Source organism: Pelobates fuscus, chromosome 3 (genome assembly GCF_036172605.1).
Source record: "Pelobates fuscus isolate aPelFus1 chromosome 3, aPelFus1.pri, whole genome shotgun sequence".
Taxonomy (NCBI): Eukaryota; Metazoa; Chordata; class Amphibia; order Anura; family Pelobatidae; genus Pelobates; species Pelobates fuscus.
The window spans coordinates 347,075,074-347,093,392 of NC_086319.1; the positions used below are offsets into that span (position 1 = coordinate 347,075,074).

The window sequence follows — 18,319 nt, forward strand, 5'->3', positions numbered from 1 at the left end:
ATCAATCCAGACGGGGCAGTGGTAATTAACCGCAGTGACTTTTCCTTTTATCATTATGATATGTTTTAACATATCGATACATATCTAAATTCCTTCCTTCCCCAGACAGAATATGAAAACATATTTATATAGAAAGAAAAAGAAAAAAATATGATGTGTTTGACTGCCTGCACAAAACCCACATAAGAGGAACAGAAAGTACTTATGCATGGGGAATCTTTACTCTGCCAGATGACTATCTGCATAATATAGTTTGCCCATTTTCCAGCCACCTATAAATAAGTGCACAATATGCAGGACAGGACTGCAGTTACAAACAGCCCTGGGAATAATTTAACAATCAGGCACATTTAACTTCTGAACAAAATTTAAATCAAAACAAAATGTAGCCCATGAAGCCTCACTCAGACTTCGCTTTGTTTCACAGGGTTGTTTTTACCCTGCAGCTCCATTCTACAGCCACAATGTCCTGTATAGAACAGATGCTTAGTGTAACGGATATTATGGAAATTCAAGTTATATATTATTTGTTCATAAATGCAATAAGGCTACTGACAAAAACTCATATTATTGTAGAACATGCCTATTAAGTTAGTATGTTATTACAGTGCCAGGAGCATTGCTCCCCTCTGATATCACTAGGGCCGTGCAGTCCAATCACAGGATTCTCAGAGAGAAGCATGTGATTGGACCATTTCGCCAACTCTTTTAGCTGGTGAGAGGAGGAAGGCAGTGCCCACAGAAAGAGTTAGCTTCCCCTTGTAGGCGCTATGCCTGCAATGGGAACATTTTTGCTCATCTTTGTAAAGCGTTGCAGAGTTTGTTGGCGCGCGCACAACGGTCATATTTTATGCACAGAATTGATATTGCCAGCCCATAACAGAGTGCTAGGCTACCGATGACATGTGCTGGGGATGCAACTAGCCCCCAGATTCAAGTATCTCAGTATGTTGTGTTTCCCAAAACCATAAACCACTTTAAATCAGTGAAATTGTCATGTCGATTGGAGTCACCCCTTAATTTGCTTTGTTTTATCCTACGTTTATGTCCTAATATGCACATCATGTTTCAAAGCTTTCATTTTGTTTTTAATACAAACCATAGTTGATAATGAGGTTCAAAATTGTATAAGACTAGGGTTTTTTGTTTGTTTGTGTTAGAGACGTGCTACTTAACCCCATACCTTACATGTACCTTTAACAATCCACACATACACGCACAAGATTATTTTCCATTAATACTAATACAGGTTAGAAAGGATGAGGTTAGCTGGTAGAAGGAAAACTTGCTGACTTGCAGCAAGATCAGATTGTAATTCCTGTTTCTAATACCAGCAATTATTGCTACTTTGAAGTTAGTGAAATCTCCCTTTAGGGCAGGGGTAGCCAGATGTAACGCACCAAATGTTTCAATGAGCTATGGAATTTGCTGGCGCTATATAAATAATAAAACCATAATCTTTACTTGGTCTGCTCTTTAGTAAATATTGACTACTTGATATGGACATTTGCGTTTACCAACTGCCCAGCTACCTAATCTAGCCTAGTCCTGCGCCAACAACAAAATGATGGAATTTATGCCCACACTGAACATTTACCTTTGGTCTATTCTCCGTTGCTGTAAAAGATCTTTGATGCTTGCCATTCTAACCAAGGCACTGCCATTGGAATGGTTCCAGCACCACAACTGTGTAAAAGACAACAAGAGGTTACAGGTATTAAAAAAAACACACACATCATTCAAGGGGTTCATAGGAATAAATCAGAGGAGGATAAGAGGCTCCTGATTAGGGGTGTTTAAATGCCTCCTCTCGGATGTGTAGCTACAGTAGTTTGAAGGCAAGTACATTTTTGTGCGCATTTATTAGATGTTTTATCTATACAATGCTTTTTGAGGATAGCTTGATTTTTTAGTTAAAGGGGCAGCGATCTAGTGTCAACATACTTAAATAAATACTCACTGGCATGCGTCTTCCAAAAAAATGATGTGAATACTGCTTTAAGTCCAGATCTGCCAGAGATGATGGGACAACAAAATATTCAGGAAGGCTGTAAGAAAAAGGGAATAATCACACAAATAAATTGACATGATGGCTAATTGTATACATTTATACACACAGAAGGACTGATCATTTAAAGTGATAGATTGCCATAACATCTTACATTTTATGCGTAGGTTTATCTTTAACAAGACATTAACTAGAGTGCATACAAATACCAAGTTTTTTTTTTTTTGTTTGTTTGTTTTTTTAATTGTGCTCTGTGAATGTGATCTGAAAATAGAAATTGTTAAAGAGCTTAGCAGTAATCTGCATTGTGAATCCAGCTTCCAGAACCAGTGACTTCAGAAAGGTGCATTACAGTTAATTAGGGTTTCAAGTAATTCTACCAACTTGGTTTCGCAATGTCGAATACATATTGAGGTTACATTCGCAGCAGAAAGGAATGATGGAATTAAAGAATGAGTCGCTGAGCTAATTTTACATTTAAAGATGTAATTTACATTTAAAAAAAAACAAATACAAATATGATCAAATGCTATCCATACATACACCCAGCCCCCATTTGTAAATATTATCACGCACACACAACTTGATCTGCCAGTTTTCTATCCCCACAGGTGTACAGATGGTTATGTCATCCGTGCAATTAATCCCGGTTTTAAAACCAAGAATAATGCATGGTTAGCCACTGTACTCTACAGAGGCCCCTAATGTCAAAGATTAATGGGAGTTAAACTCCTAAAAGACAACTATGCCATTTTAATTCCGTTCTCTCCTGAGCCGCCTAGTTCCTGTCTGAAAGTGTGACTCCCACTAATCATGGGCAACACAAGGATATCCATGTCTTGGTGCTAGCTTAATATTAAAAACACTAGCTACTACACCACCCTAACCCTAGAAATATTAGAAATCATAAGTCATGGAAAAATAATGCCATTATAGGTCGTGGTGACCTAACTCTCCCCCTCCCCCCCCCCCCCCATTCTCAGTATTGCGGACCGCTCCTATTTTGCCAAAGTGTCACAGCCAGGGATTCTCTTTCCCTTCTGCAGAAGCCCTAGGAGTGCTTATAACTCTTCCCCACAATCATGAGCAGAGTAAACCGACACACTTTATTGGTGACACACAGGCTTTTTATACACCTGTCAACATTACAATAATACATTCGACAATCCTGGGGCCTTGGTGTCATTTTCTCATAGTAAGATAATTTAATAATAGCCAGACACCAGGCCGCCTAACATACCCCAAAACATAACTTCCCCGCATAGTATCACCAAACATTTACTATCTCTGTGAATCTCTCCGGGACACCTCCGTGATCCGAATCACAGTTCCATGAAGTTTCTGGGTCACCTTCAGTTAGGTGCACTGTATCTGGGAGAGTCTTACACTTGTCCATGAGAGGTTTACAGCTATTTCAAGCTCTCTGGCTGGGAGGCACAGCAGGGAGGGGATGGTACAGTGAAAATAGCTCTTTTAGGGGAAGGTGATGGCTGAGAGTCCTGCACCAGTTCATAGTGACCGGGTGGCCTGTATGACTCAGGTCAATAAGTGCATAGATAATGTCCAGATGAGTATATGGCCATTGTATGTGTGTGTTAATTATGCAACAATATTCACTTTACACTTAAGCAGTGGTCCAGATTCTGTTTAAGGTTTTTAGGGTCTATGGACAACTTCATTCCTGCATGCCAACAGGCTGTGTTAAGAGCATCCAACCATGTCATTTGGAACATACAAAGAGATGCAAATGTCTATACTGCAGCAAGTGCTCTCTCACTGCCTAAATAATCAATTCTAAATAATTCAGCGTGTCAAAGCCAGGGTTAAAATTTAGCAGCAGCAATCATCTGGACATTTTTTAAATTGATCTTTTTTTTCCCACAAATTATTTTTTTTAGTATAGAACAGGTCTAAAACAAGTTAAGCATCAGTTTTTTTTATTTAGTGGTAGCTTATTAACTAAACAGAATCAGATTGATTATGACACACAGTCATTAAAAAGCTGATTTCATTACGTGACACACTCACCATGTGGAGATCATGTATCCTTCATTTACGGAGCAGACTCTCCAGTCAGAGGCTCCTGTTCGTTTGATCTCACGATCCCAATCAGAATACGTTTCAAATAAAGGAGTTTTTGGGCCAACGTCTCCTCCACCTCCTCCAGGATCTATACCATTTATTGTTCCGTCTATAAAATGAAGAGTTTAATAAAAAGACAGTTTGCTGGTGCATTTTAGATTCAAACAATGCAAAAGTACCATCAAACATAATAAAGTGTATAGGGGCATTCTAGCTATGGTTGAAGTTCCACAATGCTCATTATTCATGCTATAAGAGAAAATGTTTAGTGAGGACTTGGCATCATAAGAGTTGCAATTCTGTAACTGAAAAGCAACATGCTGATTACCATTGATCTACAGATAATTAAAAAAAAATCAATTGTTTCTAGAGAAAGTTGCATCTCGACTTAAAGGGACACTCAAGGCACCCAGACAACATCATCTCAACAAATGGTCCGTGAAGGGTTGCAGGTTTAAATGCCTCTAGTGACTCAGTTCTGAGGCAGTAAAACTCTGATATTTCAATCAGATGGTCACATTAAGACCATCTGATTGGCGTCTTGCCGGCAGGAACGGCAATGCAGACACGGGTACGGCAAGGGAAAAGAGCCAATTAAACCACTATTTCACTCCCTACCGGTGGGAGCTGCAGACTTAAACAACTACCAGAGCACTATAGCATTATCTATACAAATTTGAATTCCTAATGCTATAGTGTTCCTTTAAATGGCTACTTCAATCACCATGATCACTTCAGTGTTTAAAAATGTTTATGGTGCTTAACCCCTTAAGGACACACGACATGTGTGACATGTCATGATTCCCTTTTATTCCAGAAGTTTGGTCCTTAAGGGGTTAAAGTCTGTGTGTGCAGCTTTTTAGTATTAAAATTTGCACATACATTAGATATTTGGGCTACCTGCCGGAGGTGTAACTTCAAATCCGACAATGTCAATTATGTGCATATTTCTTGCACAGAGACGTTCATGGGCTGAAAGTGCTCAGCTAAAGATCTTCGCCAATTAATGAGCAACTGGGTCGGGTATTTGGCTTCTACAGCTTTGAGGAAGTCACCATAACTGGAGGCTCGGGTGCCTGATAGGACCAGGTAAGAGGACAAACTGTTTCATAAAGGACAGAACTGTAGAGGCAGACAGGGACAAGTGAGTGGAATAAGGAAGAAGAGGGAGGGAGACACAAATGGTGGGGATATGAAGCAGGGAGGCATAAAAGAGAGAAGACAAGAGAGTGTGTTAGGATTAGATGCACATGAGAGTCAGATACAAGTTCAAAAGGTACAAGTGGATGAGAACAAGAGAAAGGCAGAGAGTGGATGGTGGGGATATGGAGATTAGGAATATCAAATAAATAAATCTATATTCTCACACGTTAAGTACCACACAAATAAGGGAATTTATGTTAACCCAGAATTAGAGAATAGGTTTAATAGCGGTTTGTCAATCATGGAAGGACTGCAGCATTACAGTGAAATCCTGATATACATAAATATAGCAGGTGTCACTTCCTCATGTCACAAATATTGGGAGTCGGCTTTAGGTTTTTGGGAAGCCTATGTTATTTGACATCCATATCCTCTTTGCAACCAAATGACAAGGCGTTGTAGTAGCTGTGATGCTTGGAATGTCACCGGAAATGGATATCAAGTACCCGAGGTATACGGATTGGAAATGTGAAAAAGGATACGTGCAGCCATCTTTGTAAATTGTACAGTACACTGGTCAACATAAAATGTTAGGAATAGTGTATGCAGAAAAATGAAAATAATGCATGCACTGTCACAGGAATTCATAGTTTGGAACAGCCAATGGTTGAGCAGTTTAAAAGCCCGAGTCCTAAATCCATTGCTGGACTATATATGTCCCATAATTCGCAGTCTGAAAATTCCAAAGAATTGGCCGGAGTTGGACACCTCAAGGCTATATAATCAAGTGACCTTCTCCAATGATGTTTTGTGCTCCATTAAGACACACAGACTCATTCTGGATAACTAGCTTGAAAGGAGATCTTGAAATGCTGGTTGGATCAATGCATATTAAAGTCCATGTCATGAAGAAAAATCTATTGGTCTGTAGAGGTTTTTGGCAGTTTTTTTGAACAATCACCTTCTCCCTTTTACTTTTTTTTTTTTATTTTATTTTTTTTTTTAATATGTGCTGTTAGTATAGTGTTTATTTTCAAAATCCTGGAGTCTTACAGTACACACGAATATTAGTTACTGAAAATTAACATTTGCTGCCAGGAGTCTGCGAAGCAATTATAGGCCTTTTGACAATACAGCTGGTTAGATAATTAATTTCCCGGATAGGAGAGCTCTAATTAATTAGGAGTTATACAGAAGCTGAAGAAGTCAGCCAACATAGCATCCGAAGAATGGCTGCTGTATGCCTCGACAGAGATGGGCCAAAACTGAAGAACAATGGGGCATGCTGTAACCACTCTAGAGACTAGAATCTTGGTTTATACAAGCTACATTAATGCCCCAACTTGTCAGCTGGGGGGGGGAGGGGGGTTCATTTGATGCAGTCTACGGCAATAGAAATAAAAGTTAAAACTTTTTTCTCTAACCTGAATTCTTACAAAAAATAAACAAACACATGCATGAACTACAACATGGGTAGGCAACCATTTAGTAGTACTGTGTTAAAACAAGATCTTGATGGTCCTCGGTGTGTGTGTGTACACGTTTTTTTTCTGCAGCTCTGTGTATATCTCTCAGTGTGGGTGGCTTCCCTGGGGTCCAGTGGTGAACGGGCTGGCCATGTTCAAGTGGACTGCTCTACAGTGCTGATTCCCGTTCACAAGTACAGGGAGGAAGTGATCACTTCCTCTAAGTGCTGCAATGCATTAATTACGGATTGTCCTTCACTACCTGCAATCACTGTTAGGTAGCAGCAGATATCTGAAATCCCACTGGGACTCCTGATAAGCCAGAGCCTGTTTGGTTCTGGCAGCCTTGAGTGCTTTGCGAAGGCACCTCGAGTGTCATGCATGGCACACTTGCCATAGGTTGCTGGCCCCTGGAATACAATATAACAAACTTGATTTCCTGGCACTATAGCTTCCCCCTCTGTCAAGGCCCCCCCGTCTGCAGCGCTGAAGGAGTTAATAACCCCTTCAGTCACTTACCTGGGTCTAGCGCCGATGTCCCTCGGCGCTGGCTCAGCTCCGCCCACGCTCCTCCCCTGCCGACGTCCGCCTGAGGGGGGGGTGACCTAAGGCCGCGCTCGCATTAGGATCTCACCATTGGAAAGCATTATTTAATGCTTCCCAATGGGATAAAAAATAAATAAAAAAAAGATTCGGACGCTGAATGTCCTCATGCAGAGCGTGAAGACGTCCAGCATCAGATAACGCAGAGTAAATGGTGGGAACCGCACTCATTCCCAGCGGCCACGGGTGCTCCAGAGCAGGACCAGCAATCCCAGAATAGGAAGAGAAGAAAGACTCACAGGCACTCCGAATTCAAGCCGCAGGCAGTATTATTGTAACAGAATGTAACGCAACGTTTCGACCGTAAAGGTCTTTTTCAAGCTGAAAAAGACCTTTACTGTCGAAACGTTGCGTTACATTCGGTTACAATAAAACTGCCTGCGGCTTGAATTCGGAGTGCCTGTGAGTCTTTCTTCTCTACCAGCATCAGATAACGGACCAAAAGTCAGTTTCAATTCCGGAAGTCCCTCTAGTGGCTGTCTGGAAGAGGATTAAACCCTCCGAGGTAATTATTGCAGTTTATAGAAACTGCAATAATTACCACTCTAGTGTCAAGGGTGATGGGTGTTTGCAACCAGACCACTTCAATAAGCTGAAGTGGTCTGGGTGCCTGCAGTGTCCCTTTAATGTGGTCTTGTCTGGCAGTGTTACCCGGTGGGGGGGGGGGGGGGGGGGGGGGGGAGGATTAAATATTAACCTGAAGAAAATGCACAATACTTGCATATGAGAGACACACACACTTTGTTTTTTTGTTTTTTAAACTAGGAGAGAAGCAGAGTAACTTCTGTAAAAATGAACAGAAATGATACTGCTCAACAATCAAAGTAAAATGCTTTAAGTCATATGAAATATTTTAGTTAATGTTACGTTACTTTACCAAAATAATACCTCTAAAATTAATCAATAGCCAAGCATATCCTTACCTGGATTGTGATAGGATTTTGCCACATATTCAAATGCAAACAGCAGCTGAAGATCTGTTGGCTGAGAGTAATGTGCAAGTGCGAGGCAAACCTTAAAAATGTAATATAAAATGAGTTTAGCGTTCACAAGTTTATCAACATACTAGCCAAAAATGGCAGAAAAAAAAAAAAGAGAAGACCGTAAAAATTCACATTTAGGATGCTTTAATATTTCACCAATGGCTATCATTATTGTTCGTTTACAGTCAAAGAGAGATAGCCATTGTCTTTGCCACCATATACATAGTTCAATTTCAACATGAGCGGTTTGCATCCTACCGCACCCAAGAACTGGAATTAAACTTAAGCAATGCTAACCTTGTACATGCAAACAAAAGAGGAGAGAGTCTAAAACTAGAATTTCTCTAACACAATTTAATACCAGCAGCTACATACAATCAAGGTCCCAGGCAAATTTGCAAAATAAGGCCTTTTTTCAAACAATTGCTACTCGCTAATTCTACGAAACATACGTCTTAAAGTCAATCTCTAACGTGCAAAGTAGTTGTGGAAGTAGTATCTAATTAATTAGTAGAGGCGTTTCTGTTGTACATTGCATGAGTAAAATGCAAGGTTGGTTTTATTATTCCACATAAATGGATAAGAATATCATAACATGAACACATAAAAACCTGAGGTCATAAATTTAAACCACCTACATACTTAGAAATTAATAAGCATTCTTTAATAGCACATTTATTAGTATAAGTCAAATGGAATGCCCATAATAAATTTTATTGGACTACAAAAAAAATTTGATATATATATATATATATATATATATCACAAGAAGCAAACCTTTAAGAAAAACAAAAAAATAGTATAGTTTGACACGTTACTACAAATGGTTATGTAAATTAGGATCCATAATACATTTAAATGCCAAAACACAAGCAAAATTAAATTCTTCTCACTAGACAAATCTGCTAACTTTATTCCCAAAGTATAGCTTGTAAGGACAGCTTTTCAATCATATACTGCTCCCCACATCTAGGTTTCCTTAACAGTAATGTTTTTTTCTGCATTATTAATCTTTCTGTTGCTCTTGACACAGTGAGTCACCTGTTTTTCTTTGAGTCCTGTATAGTGAGCAGATAATTTTCCAATCGGAAATTTTACTGGGTCCAAAAAGTCCCTTATTTTTACCCAACTAGATATCTGCCTGCTTTCAAACTAGATTATTATCTGAAATCCCCTTTTCCTCCCAGTAATCCATTCTTCAGTTTCCTTTAAGTTCAGTAATACAGCCATCAACCCAGTTACTCAAACTCACTACCTTGTACTCCTTAATGGCTCAATTCCCTCATTCACTTCTCATCCAATTCAATCTCCAAAACTGGTCACCTGAGCTTCAGAAATGGCTTGCATTAGCGCATTTTTAAGCCCAAACACAGCCAAGGCTCTTTGCTCTCACACAATTTACCACTTGACTTCTGCAATGGACCCTTCACCATTTACAATGAAACCTACACCATATAATCAATACAGACTGCTGAAGCCAAGCTAATCTTCCTTACCCTCTGTGCATCCTTCTGTCAATCCTTATTAATAAGAATATTATTAATAATGGCTTGTAATATCCTATCTGGTTTTAATTCCAGATTCCTCTCTGCCAATGTTGGAGAAGAGGCATGGCAAAAGGCTTAAGCATCAAATGTCTGAACTTGTTCCTTATCGATTGCATATTTATTTTGTTAATCCAGCATTGTATAGCACTGAGGAATTTACTGGCACTTTATAAATATAAACTAAAGAAAAGCTAGTAATACTGTAGCAGATAACATTTCCATCACATTGCCAGTTGTAACAGTATTTTCTTTTGGTTTTATTGTATACAATCAATTGTTACCTAGCATTCGTCTGGTTGTTCGGTAGAAAAGCAATAGAGACCAACTTGAATCACCCCGTTCGGCATACGAACAAACTACCGAACAACCAGGCCACCCCTGAGAGAAGTGTGGTTCCAATTTACCTCCCCAGCATTCGTTATTACAGCCTAATTAAAAAGAATGCGAACGCACTGTGTATGCCATCTTGCCATTTGAACGTCCAGCGGTGTTTGGTCGTCGAGTGTCTGGAACCCGTCGAGTGTCTGGACCTCGCGAACACCGCTGAGACCTCTAGACTTCCATCCCTTTGTGAGGAAACACACAAACGGCCCGAAGTTCGGTAAAAAGATATATACGAACAAGGGGATTCACACGAATGCAAGTACAACCCATTATGCCAAGCATTTTCGTGATTTTTACCCCACAAACAGAGACCGACCGCAAGGCCAAAATGTATGGAACCGTTTTCGGCTACTGCCGCGTGTGCGGTCGGTCAAACTAACACCTCCACAAAATTCCCGATCCCCTGGTTTGATCTGGGTGATTTTTGAGTATTTTGCTCACCCAGATCAGGGCTATCAGGGGATGTATCATTTAGGGGTGCAGGGTATGTAATTGGGGTACATCTTTTCATACAGGGAAAACTCTGTATGAAAACTGTACTGTTAATTATATTATCAAACAGGCTAAGGGAAGGAGATGTGTGGGTTGTAACCTATGTATGATTGGTTAATGTATAATTTTCTGTGGGTGTCTCCCTTGCATGGGAGAGATGCATAAAAGCAGGGTATGTGGGATTAAACATCAGTTCTGCTCCTGATACTATGTGTCACCCAGTTATTGGGAAAGGTGATGGGATATTCCTGGATTATTTTATTTACTACTGATGCGGTTTCTCCTGTGTTAACCCCTTGTTCCTGAATGACTATTGGATCACCAGCGGAGAAATGTGAAACTACTGCTCCGCTACAAATATGTTTATGGTGACGGATGTCTGCAATGAGTAGAAAGACTGCCTTGCCTTGTAGATCTCTTGTAAGACTAAAGAATTAAAAGGCAGGCACAACAAGCCAATCATTTCAGAGAATGAAGAGTATCTGAGTAATTCTAAAATCTAATGATTCAGGGCAGTGAAACCATGCAGTGGTGTTTCAGGAAGTGATGAATAATTCCATTCTTCACCCTTTCCTGACCTTCCACACATTTGTTGAGTAACAACCAGTCACCCTTTGAGGAGTTTTTTCTATTTGCACAATTCTAGGAGATTAGCAAAGGATTTTGTAAACCAGCGACTGTATCTTATGAACCATTGGGATCTGACTCCTTTCCTTTTCCTTAAAATATCTGGCAGAGTCATCTATTTTCAAACCTTTAATACCATATTTACAGGTGGCCAGTTAAACATTGCAGAACATGTACTGCAACTGCCAATAATTAAATCCCCTGATGTTAGATACATAATTTAACAGTTACTATGTTTAATTGTATTTTTTTTAACTCAAAGTTAAAAATCTTTAAATGTCTTTTTGAAACAAATATCTGTTGTGTTGGAGATAGTAGGACTTTGCATATGGCCCATTAACCAAATAGCGAACGTTAACTTGAGAACCAAGAAATAATTTAAGACTATAGAGAACAGAAGAATTGGAATTTATTTTGTCTGCAAACTATTTTTAAAGTCTACATTTTGGAAAGGGGGCCTCAAACTGCCTTATAGCAAATAGACCTCCTATAAGTTACATGGTGAAATATCTTAAAGCTGGAATCCCAAACAATTTGTGGAATTTTACAACAAAGAAAAATAGAATATGGAATTATTCCACACTGGCTGCTTTTATGAAATATAGAGTGCAAAGCGATATACGGTAGAACCAAAGCAGTAGTGAGATTTATTCTATTACAGGTCACCAATGAGCTACGGGTACACAACATATCTCAGTACTGTCTAGAGTACAAGTTTATTAGAGAGCCACGCTACAAGGTAATGAGACACATTATCAAAGTTAGTACAAATGACAACACTGTTACATGCAATTTGCTCTAAGTTAGGGTGAATATTTTGAATTGGTAAATAGGGGAAATGCATAAGTCATCAGAATAATTAAAACACACACACACACACTACAACCAGTCTGCATGCTTCGGAAACAGCCTGAAAATACAGCAAGAAACAACTTGGACACAGAAAATGCACGAGTCACACGTCCTCAGTCCTTAATGCTTCGCTTATTTCTAACCAAATGGCTGCTCACTTTCTTAAATACAACTTCTCCAAAACAGAAGTTTTCGTCTTTCCTCCAAATAACTGCTACTCCTGTGTTCTTCTCCTTCAAAGCCAATATGTTCTGTTTGGACACGAGGGGCGACCGTTTGGAATTGGTCAATTGCCAAATTCAGCTTCTTCCATTTCATAAACATAGCTCACATTTGCCTCAGAGGTGCTGGTCCAGTCCATGCTGCCATCTTCTTCCTCCTGACTAATGCAATCCGCTTCTCACTTGTCTTATGCATTCCTAGCTTGCCACAGTTATGGTCTATAATGAATGTGCCTGCAAAGCTCATCTTCCAGTGCTCCTGCACCTCCCATGCCTCCACACCTTCTCCTACTGTGGATTCCCATAAGATATAGGGTTCAATTTAACTCCCTGCTACTTGCTTGTAAATCTCTACCTAACAATGCTCCTAACTACCTATTTTCCCTGTCACGGCAAGGGTGCATAATTTATTATTGCACTACAGAATATTGTCCTTTAATGTAATTTGTGTAGTGCATTAAGGACCTGCCAGCCTGGCAGATAAGGAATTGTCAATGTCAAAAGGGGTTAGATTGTATGGAGGTCAAAAGGGGTTACATCTTTTGAAGCTGGGACTCCCACAGAGGTCAGATGACAGAAGTGGTAGTGTGAATGGCATAGGAATTTTACCAAGAGGATTTTACCATATGGATGTGAATTAATCAAGGCTCTGCAGAGTGTAGATCCTACACTTTTAAAAGCCTGACTGTCTAGCTGGCTTCAGCCATTTGGCTGTACCTTGTAATTGATGAGTCAATCTCTGTGATATGTTAATGGCCATTAGCCTAGTTCCAGTATCATATCCAAAAGAAAGAAACATTTATATTTACTTACAGAATAATAAAGCAGCCTCATTTTTCTGATATTTGAAATGAGACCAGCACAATCTTCTAATCAAGTCCAAACATGGGTTTTGTAACTTGACCAGAAGGGAAGGAATTGTGAGGTTTGCCATATTGGGTCGCAAGTGCAGTGTGCAACATATCTATAGAATGGGAAAATAATAAGAAATTCATAGATACAAGTTTATTTCTGTGGAAGCTACATAAGAGAAGATTGAGCCAAATGTTTCCATTTGGATTGACGGGGGTCTGGACACAAAGGGGTGGTCCCTTAGTGTCTCTATAAATATGCCTTAACTCCACCTCTGGGTAAGGCGTGGTAATCCACAGGGTATATCTCTAATGCAGGCTTCCTCAAAACTTCGGCCCACCAGATGTTGCTGAACTACAACTCCCATAATTCTCAGTCTCATTCATAGAATCATGGGAGTTGTAGTTCAGCAACATCTGGAGGGCCAGAGCCTGGGGAAGCCTGCTCTAATGATATTTGTTTGGTGCCCAAGATCTAATTTTGAAGCAAGTCAACATCCTCCTTGCCAGAGACCCCCTGGGCAGAAGTATTACTTTGAAAACCTAAGTGATGTAGGACTTCTGTTATTTGATCCTTTTTGTTTTTATCTGTTGTTGGTGTAAATTTGTTTTATCTATTTTGTATGCACTGGGACTATTCTTTTTGCTCATAATAAATATTCCTTTATTAAGTTTTGCCTTTGTCTGGTAAAAGAATCACATGACCTGAAGAGACTAATTGGTAGTTTTTGCAATTGCTTAAATATTGTGCTAAGTTGTATTTGGTGGGTTTTTATTATTAAGTTACTTAGGGGACAAAGGCACCCTATTTAAAAATGGTCTTGGTGGTGGCAACATTAAATAAGTAAGTGTGGGTGGTGCTAAGGGGGATTTTGTAATTATTTCCGGTCTAGTGTCGACAAATGGTGAACTTTAACCCGTTCACCACCACAACTACGTCACGCACTCTCTTGAAGTAGGGTGCGCTTGTGACACTCCCTAATACACAAGTCCCGTCTAGGCTCTGCTGGACCTCAGGATTTTTTTTTAGGACTGCGTCATTCCTATTTAACTCCCCTTGCCTGCTCCATTCAACTTTTGCCCAGTCTCCCCCAAAAAAAGTGAAAGCTCCCTTCTTTAGGAAAGCAAATTAAACTATAAACAGCTTTCCCTCCCCACACCTTTGTAACCACCCTGCTTCCTCTCCTGCTACAGTGTCATAAATATATATATTTTTTTAAATAGTAATACACTTGTGGAGGACCGCCTTGCACCCCGACTGGGTGCCTCTGCCAATCGCTGCTTCCTAGCTGTCGCAGAGTACCATAAGCATCGCACCGGACACCATAAGCACCGTAGCCCCTTAGCTACCACAGCTTGGCTGGAGTATCAGCGTCCCTTCTAACCCTGGACCCAAGTCAGGGATCCAGCTCCCAGTGAGAAGACCTCTACTCTAAGATAGCATAGCCGTCTAGCTCTTACAAGAGCCCAAGGGAGTATAGTGATATAGCAATCCCCAGAGCAGATGCAGCTGTTCCCCTCACACATGAGATGAAAGTATGTTGAGGGTAGGCAGGAACTCCTTAATTGGCAGCCACAACTGGCCTTATATTCAGGTCCCCATGCAAGGGGCACTCACCCCTGGACATGAGAGTACACTACAGTAAAAACACACACACACACACACACACACAATTACATTGGCTTTCAGGTCCAGGACACTCCCACACAAAATAGGTCTATCGCTCCTCTGTGCCTAGGCGATAATTGAGTTAGTTACTGTACTGAGCTCAATTATCTCCGGGCACACAAAACACATTTTTACAAAACCCCAAAAATACCTTTAAAACACACAAAACCCTCACAAACGTTACATCCCATGATAGCCCCGATCTGGGTGACCAACATATCTAAATCACCTAGATCAGTTCAGGAATTTCCTGGAAGTCATAATTTGACCGAACGCACGCATAGTCCTATGCCCAAAATAGTTCCATAGAATCGCGGCTAAGTGCCGCTGAGGACCGACCGGGAACCGCAAAGTCTTTATGCCAAAGAGAGTTCCAGGGCATTCGCGGCTAAGTCCCCCTGAAGTCTATTCGCGGTTTTGGTCCATGCGAACAGCTGCCAGGGAGCTAGCGTTCAGTTCTATGCGCACGAATGGAAAGTGCCGAACCGGGGGGGAATAAAATATGGGTCTTTACAAACACTAAACAGGCCTATAGTCTGTGGGAAGAAGGCCAGCTTCGACACTCCTCCAGGAGTCCGTGGCAAACGTCTGTGGAAAGCGGTGTTTGTTACACTATAGTTTTTATAGGGCCCATAGTCTTTTGGAAGGAAGCTGGCAAACAGGCCCCTCCAAGAACACGTGGCAGAGAACACTCTTTCTAGCAACCTTCTTTTTCCAGTACATGAAATACATTTTACCCTAACCTCTTGGGTCACTTTATCCTATTCCCCCTAGAATGTAAGCTTGTTTGAACAGGGCCCTCAGACACACTGTCCCTGTACGTCCTACTTGTCTTGTTGCAAATACTTGTTTGTTAGTCCACCAATTTAACAGCGCAGCGGAGTTTGTTGGCGCTTTATATATAATAACCAGGCAATGGGGAGTTTGCAATGCAAAAGCAGTACTTTACATGCATACTACTACTGCATGCGTACTTTACATGCATACTACTCCTACAAAGAAATCATCACTTTTAGGTCATTCTTATCTTCTTCAGAATTGTTCGCATACACACAGAGAAATAGTGTATTTTATGCAAGTTACAACTAACAGCACACACTGAAGACCTCACATATTACATTCACAGGCTTTAAATCCATTATTCTAAGCAATTTTGACAGTGAGGTGCTTAAATAAAGAATGATTGCATATGGATTGCTCTTTGGAGTAAAACAGTGAAATTGTACAGTTTATCAGAACAGAATTCTGGGAAATGGTCAGACAGGCCTCAAAGTGAAAAAGAATGCTACTTGAGTTAAATAAATATGTTCCTCATTTTGGGAGAGAAGTGAGAGCTTAGAATACCACAGAAACCATTTATTATCTTGCTCTCTGTACCTTTTTTGCACTCTCTGGTCCCGCTTCATCAAAACGAAAGCGCAATATTCGGAAGTCCTTGCAATAAATGATTAACTCAGTTGGATTAAATTTGAGTTTCTGGTTAGATGAGAGTATTTTCTGCTTTCTCTTCGTTTCATTTACTGAAGGAAGAAAGAAAAAACAAAGAAAAATAATGTGAATGTTACTACATTTTCACATACTTGGCAAATCACACATTAGACTTTTTCTGCACATCTGGTTTTGGTTGACATTTAAATGGTGTGTAACATCATTACATATTTCTGCAAAATATGCTCCCTTATCATTAGTGCAACACATCAAATACAGTTTTCCCCTAAATGTTGAATCATTTTACATTCCACAAGAATTAAAAGAGTGAGTGCTTTCTATTCATAGAACCCCCTAGCTACACTGTTAAAAAATATATACACACACACACACACAATATAGAATTGTATTTATTTTTAATTACAATTTTTAAGGGCTGTATTGGAATGTGGCATATGCTGTAAGGAAAGCATGTCAAACTCGCGGCACACAATGGACATCTTTGCGGCCCGGCGAACCACAAGTATATGCTTAGTGTTATAGCAAATTAGGCACCTGCTCTCCCCACATTGCAGGTGCCTAATATGCTAAAATTTACCCAGCCAGGACTCTAATAGGTCGCTGGAGGAGCTCAGTCTTCCTCCTCCTCACTGCTCCCTCGTGCACGCAGTCTGTAGTGATGCCGCAATATGACGTCAAATTCCCCGCATCACTAAACTGAGCGCATGAGGGAGCAGTGAGCAGCAGGAAGGAGATCTCCAGATAGAAGATCCCCACTGGACCCCAGGGAACAGTGATGTGAGTGTGTGCAAGAATGTAAGTGTGTGTGTGTGTGTGTCAGTGAGTGTGTGTGCATCCACGAGGTGTCTGTCAGTGAGTGAGTGAGTTGGCCGCGGCTGGACAGTGGAGGACCTGGAGGTGCACGGAGGCATGCAATGCCACATCCCAACGTGCTAGAGAGGGATGCTGTTTTTCTCTCTTTTTTTTTAAATATACTGTACTGTTCAAAATAAACCTACTTTATTAAGATTTGCTTTTGGCTACATGTAAAGACAAAGGAGAAACGTATTGAATAGGTTAATGTAAGATCGAGGCAATGCTATACAGTGTTGGCATATTTAGATAGTTAGAAGTCAAGTGGAAGTTAAAGAGCTTGCACATATTTATATTTGCAGACATTTCACATTTATAAATAAAGTATCATTAAACATGGTCAGCCCAAACATAACATTTTAGGAGACACATGTTCTAGAGTTAAATGAGCGGCGAGAATAGCTCAAACAAACCATACATCTCCAGCTAGCCTTGATGTTTGAGATTTAGGAGAGGTCAGATTTTACTTTCAACGATACGTACCTACAACAATCTGCTCTATGCACGTCAGTGGAACATCATGCTCCCCAAGCAGGAAATTTTTATAGTTGAATTTCTGCGGATTATAACAAATACAAATAGAACACAATTACAAATGTGTGTACCTATCTTGTTAAACTGCATTTCTATGGGGGGGGGGGGGGGGGGAGCAAATCAATTACAGCAAGAATCCTCAGCTGTTCAAGAATAAAAACAAGCCGCAAGCATCATTCAAGTGAATCGGATATTTAACAGTAGGTTTACTTATTCCGATATTTAATATAGGTTTGAGAGGTGTAAAATATAAAATGAAGTTTAGAAATCCACATCTCTTTATCCAGCAACTCGGCACTTCTATCTTAGCTCCTTGTAATTGATGGTTATACGTTCTGACCTTTGCATCTGACAGTCAGCACAGAGTAAATATAGCAGGAAGAGGAAAAATTAAACTTCTCCTCCCTATTAGCAAGCTTTGCCTTCTTATGAGAAAGAAATAGGTGATTTTCAAGGTTTCATGCAGTATGCATCACTACATAAATCCAAATTAATTCCACAGAATGGACATTTCTCCTTTAAAATGACAGTGGGTAAAAAAACAAACAAAAACAAA

At 40.1% G+C, this 18,319-nt stretch overlaps 1 protein-coding gene across 1 annotated transcript in view; it reads right to left on the reverse strand.

Annotated features, from left to right (window-relative positions):
• MTMR10 (myotubularin related protein 10) overlaps window positions 1-18,319 on the reverse strand; it is a 91,585-nt gene that overhangs the window by 25,963 nt on the left and 47,303 nt on the right. Inside the window, exons 4-9 of the mRNA XM_063449145.1 lie at window positions 17,713-17,785; window positions 16,306-16,448; window positions 8,226-8,316; window positions 4,037-4,199; window positions 1,961-2,048; window positions 1,598-1,686 (exon numbers count right to left, since the gene is read on the reverse strand). Coding sequence (XP_063305215.1) covers window positions 1,598-1,686; window positions 1,961-2,048; window positions 4,037-4,199; window positions 8,226-8,316; window positions 16,306-16,448; window positions 17,713-17,785 — 647 coding nt within the window. The remainder of the gene's footprint in view (window positions 1-1,597; window positions 1,687-1,960; window positions 2,049-4,036; window positions 4,200-8,225; window positions 8,317-16,305; window positions 16,449-17,712; window positions 17,786-18,319) is intronic.